The sequence below is a fragment of the Populus nigra genome, chromosome 14 (assembly GCF_951802175.1).
Source record: "Populus nigra chromosome 14, ddPopNigr1.1, whole genome shotgun sequence".
Classification (NCBI taxonomy): domain Eukaryota; kingdom Viridiplantae; phylum Streptophyta; class Magnoliopsida; order Malpighiales; family Salicaceae; genus Populus; species Populus nigra.
This window is the reverse complement of record NC_084865.1, coordinates 7,551,313-7,556,038: the sequence shown is the minus strand read 5'-3', so window position 1 is coordinate 7,556,038 and position 4,726 is coordinate 7,551,313. Positions and strand designations below refer to the sequence as shown.

General features: G+C 34.9%; 1 protein-coding gene across 2 annotated transcripts; it reads right to left on the bottom strand.

Moving 5' to 3' along the window:
* Positions 1-682: 682 nt before the first annotated feature.
* LOC133673382 (plant intracellular Ras-group-related LRR protein 4-like) lies at positions 683-3,478 on the bottom strand. Of its 2 annotated transcripts, XM_062094142.1 has the most exons (4): positions 2,631-3,478; positions 1,539-2,452; positions 1,236-1,420; positions 683-1,011 (listed from the first exon to the last, which is right to left on the bottom strand). In XM_062094142.1, the coding sequence occupies exons 1-3, from the start codon at positions 3,280-3,282 to the stop codon at positions 1,274-1,276; spliced, it is 1,713 nt and encodes a 570-aa protein (XP_061950126.1). In that variant the 5' UTR covers positions 3,283-3,478; the 3' UTR covers positions 683-1,011; positions 1,236-1,273. The 2 variants fall into 2 exon arrangements, with proteins under 2 accessions (XP_061950126.1, XP_061950124.1); XM_062094140.1 differs by having other exon boundaries at positions 683-1,420.
* Positions 3,479-4,726: the final 1,248 nt, after the last annotated feature.

Genomic DNA, 4,726 nt, shown 5'->3' with positions numbered 1-4,726 from the left:
GCTCTCATTCTGGCGTAAGCCCAAGGCAAAGAACTGTCTTTCAATGTTTTCTTTTATCTTTTTCCTTTTCTTTTTCGTCTCTCAGAGTATTTTCACCATCTATCAGTTAATAGATTGACTGAATCCAGATAGAACTATGATATCAACAAATTCTAGGCAGAAGAATGATCAATAACCAATGGCTAAAATAAATTCCAAACACATAAATACGCTATCATTGTAAGCATGCTAATAATAAAGATGTTCCTGTTCCAACATGTTTATAGTTTATTCGGTTATTCAATAATCAATTTCTAGATAAATCAGAAAACATTGGAAATATTGTAAACCAAAGAAAGCAATATACTCTTTTGTCTAAGATCTGTAAAAGAATCCAGTAAATACAAGTAAAAAATATTATCAAAGGAGACTGTTGTAGAAGAAACACATGCAAGTGGAGCTAGGTCAACTACCTATCAAGTAAACCAAAATCAGGGGAACGAGAGGGAACTAAACACAATATGGCATGCATGATTTCATTTGCACTCTAGAAATCAGCGCATAGCATAAATTGATATAACCATACTCGCAGTAAGAAATCACCAGGCACCTGAATAAATGGCCTATAGCTAGAAAATGTTGCTTTATTTAACTTTTACTAGAACGGCAGATGTTAATGTTTACTAGAACTGCAATAAAAGCATTAGACAAAAGAAATTTTAAATTCTACTGAATCTAAAACATAGAAAAAGATTCTATTACATGTGGTAGAGGTAAAGATCAAACTTCATACAATTAAGAATACAAAACATGGTATTTTCCTCGCCCTCCTATCCGCCAGCTGAATTATACACCTCTTACAGTTCAAGGGCATCAGATACAAATGGAATAAAATGAAAAGGACAAGAATAGAAACAAAACAATAATGAAAATCTGCAATTTGAGGATCAAGAGTGAAAATCATGTTTTATGAACTGAGTCCCCTGTTTGATGTGTGGATTTGTCGCGCTGGCATTTCTGCTTTGCAAACCGCTATAACCTCAGCAAAGACGGAGAAGAAGAGCTTCAATCAGTCATGGTGTAAACATGCCACTTAATTAAACTCAGCAGCAATATCAATGCAAGATGAAATAAGAAAAGCACAATTTGCAGTGTGAAATTATCAAAACCCGCCTTAGAAGTAACTACTCAATCTTATCACAGCCAAACAGCCCCCCTCCTCTCGACATGATACTGAAGATGATTCTCAAACTTACCCAACATAAAGGTCATGTTGTGTTTCATGTTAGGTGATTCAGGTTTTCACATAGTCTATGCCATTGCGCTTCCTTTTGTTTGACTTTGAAAAGAAGCAAATTTGAGCCCAACTCTTTTTCTGCTTTACAGGTTGGGCTTTGATGTCCCTCTTTTCAACAAGTTCGGCCATGTATTGCACAACAGCCTGAGACAACACAGATCAGATAGAGAAGACGAGATTCAATCAGTCATAGTGTAAGCAAATTAGGCCTTTAAATAGAGATCGGATCCTATGTAACAACCAAATGCAAGAGTACACATACCTGGGCACCTTTTTCAGCTATATGTCTTGGTGGTACTTCCAAAGGATTTTCTTCTACACGTAAGATACGAAGTCGTGTTAGCATCCTAAAAGAGCCTGGAAGGACACGTATCTGGTTATTGCTAATATCCAGCTCTTCAAGATTCTCAAGGTTCCCGATAGACCTTGGTAGGGATTGCATATCAGCAAAATTGTTTCCTATATTCATCTTGACGAGTGAGATAGCAAAACACAAGCTCTCAGGCACTGACTCAAGCTCATTGAAACTTACATCAAGCTCCTTTAAGCTTAATAGAGATGACATTGTTGTAGGCAACTGTTTGATGTTATTGTACCGAACAGATAGAACCTCCAAAGTCTCTATCTTTCCAACAGCTTCTGGCAGTGCCTTGAGTCTGTTATAGTCTGCACGAAGCTCCTTTAGTGACAAACATTTGCCAATAGTATATGGGATTTCTTCAATATCATTGGTCTCCACATTTAAATTTTTCAGACTAACAAGTGAACCTATCGTATCAGGGAGCGAAGAGAGCCGATTTGAGCTCAGATCAAGCTCCTGAAGTCGTACCAATCTGCCAAAAGTAGCAGGCAGGGACGATAACTGGTTACCTCTCACATCCAGCACAACCAAACTAAGAAGATCTCCAATAGATCCTGGGAGTTCACCAATTCTATTGGCATGCAAATCCAACTTCGTCAATGATGACAAACCTCCAATAGTGTCTGGCAACGCCACAATCCTATTATCAGACAAGTCTAGCGTAACCAAACTCGACAGCTTGCCTATCGAATCCGGTAGCCAATCTACTTGATCCATCAACTTGTTTTGGAGATTAAGCTCCCGTGTTCCTTTTTTAGCAGAAACTTCAATTAAACTCGCAAGCTTAATTAGACTCAACTTCTCACCATCTTGACCTACACAATTAGCAATACAAAATCAACCTTTACATCACAAACATTACGCACCTAGAAATTATCACCAAAAAAAAAAGCAATTCAAACAAAACTACCTGTTAGCAATTACTAGTTGGAAACTAAAATAAGCATAACCCGTTAAAGAATGAACACAAAACGACAAGAAATCAAAGCTTACTTGAACTGATTGAACTAGCTTTTAAAGTAGAGTCCGCAATATGCGGCGTAGAAGAGACACCAATACCATCGGAGTAAAACGAAGATTTCGTTTTCTTCACATAACTATCATCCCTAGTAAACAATTCAGCACTCCTCGTCGGCTCTTTCTCTGCATAATACAATCCAGACGATGTAGCCATGGATGATCCATCAATGGAAAAGGAACCCGCAGCAGCGCTCCCTTTAAAAGAACTGCTGCCCCCATTCGTATAATTCGAAGAAAAGTCAAACCCAGAAACAGAAGGGGGAGAAGAAGAAGAAGAAGGCGAAGAAAGACATTTGGAAGCTCTTTGAATAAATTCATCGAACAGGTTATGAACATTTTCAAGATCAAGCAATTTTAATGCCTCCCTCTTTTGGTCTCTGCTTTGAAAAAACGTCAACTGCTTTTGCATTTCTTGCAAGATCATGAACAACTCTTGAGGAAAATCAGGGCTCCTTGTCTGCTTCGAAATCGCTTCCAGTTTCGCTTGTTCTTCTTTGTCGACATTCCGAATCAATGTCTTTGAAGCTTCTACTTCTTCGATCCCTGGTCTTGTCGGTAAAGATCTATGAATTCTCATAATTCCCTCCACCGCCTGATCAACAGATTTCACATTTGTCATTTCCATTGATGCCGAAAACAAGAAATTAGAGGGAAAAGAATTGTGGATTTTTGGAGAAGAAAAGAGGGGAGGGAGGGAGGGAGAAGGGTAGTTTAGGTAATTTGGAAAGGGTGGAGTTTTATGCGTCGTCTTGTTTGAAATCCAGCTATGTCCATGCTCTGTGTACTCTGCTGGTTTTGGGGTTTGGCGGATTCTGGTTTTATATATATATATATATATATATATATATATATATATATATATATTTGCGATTTTGAAAAATATTAAAGTTTGTTTTTAATTTATTTATTGAATACTGATAACGTGAAATTCATTGGATGAGTTAGAACCGATGATTTTGATCTGTGGCTACTTTGTCCAGAGGGTGTTTATAGATTTTATTTTACCCAACTTTTAATATTTTATAAATTGTACACTTAATTAATTCAATTTTTTTAATTTAAAAGGATTATATATATTAGATGGGGCTTAATTATTTGTGGATATTATAGATATACATCAATAAAGTTTATATATTGTAATTTTTATAGATTTGTATTTATAAAGGAATTTATAGCAGAAAAACAATTTTTTTTATTACATTAAATAAATCTTTAAAGAACATGCTATCAAGAACTTTAAATCGAAACGTTCCTAAATAAATAAAAATAAGTATTTAATTTATAAAATATCAAATAATATAAATATTAAAAAGGGATAGATAATTCTTAACACTTATCTTTACCTCTTGTTTGTCTTATTCTATTTTGTTTTTCCCCTTATTTTCCCCATATTTCATGCTATGCTAGTACATTTTTCATCAAAAATATATCTTCCAATTAGATTTTACATAATGGATTTTATCATTAAAGTAAGTTTCTGTTTTTGAAAAAAATATTTTATCATTAAATATTAATACCTCAAAATAATTTGAAAAATGAAAATAATTAAAATTAAAAAAAAAACATAAAAACAAACGAGTTTTCATTTTACCACAGAAAAAAGCTATTTTTATTAGAACATTCAAGAAAGTGCTTCTATTTTGAGGAGCAACACGACAGTTAAGTTCAACTTCAATCTAAAAGGAGAAACTGTGCCTTGTTTGGAGCTACAATAAATGACCTTACAGGTGAGGATGAGGTAAAAAGGAAGGGTCGAAAAGGTCAAATGGAGGGGCCGTCGTTTTCTATACACAGTTTGACCTTACCAAAAGGAGAAGGTGTGCGGTGGAGTGCAGTGTCCACATGTCCACCGAGTAATGGCGGACACGTGCGTTCTTCTTTAATTATTTCTCAAATACTAAAAAAATAAAAACCTCTCCCTCTTCCTAACTGTTTAGCGAACGTTGCCAAGAATATTTTTTTAACCCGAGAATAATGTAAACTTAAATAGTAAAACTATACAATTTCATAATATTATAATATAATTAAAATAAAAATGAAATAAATAATAAAAAGTTCAAACACCTTAA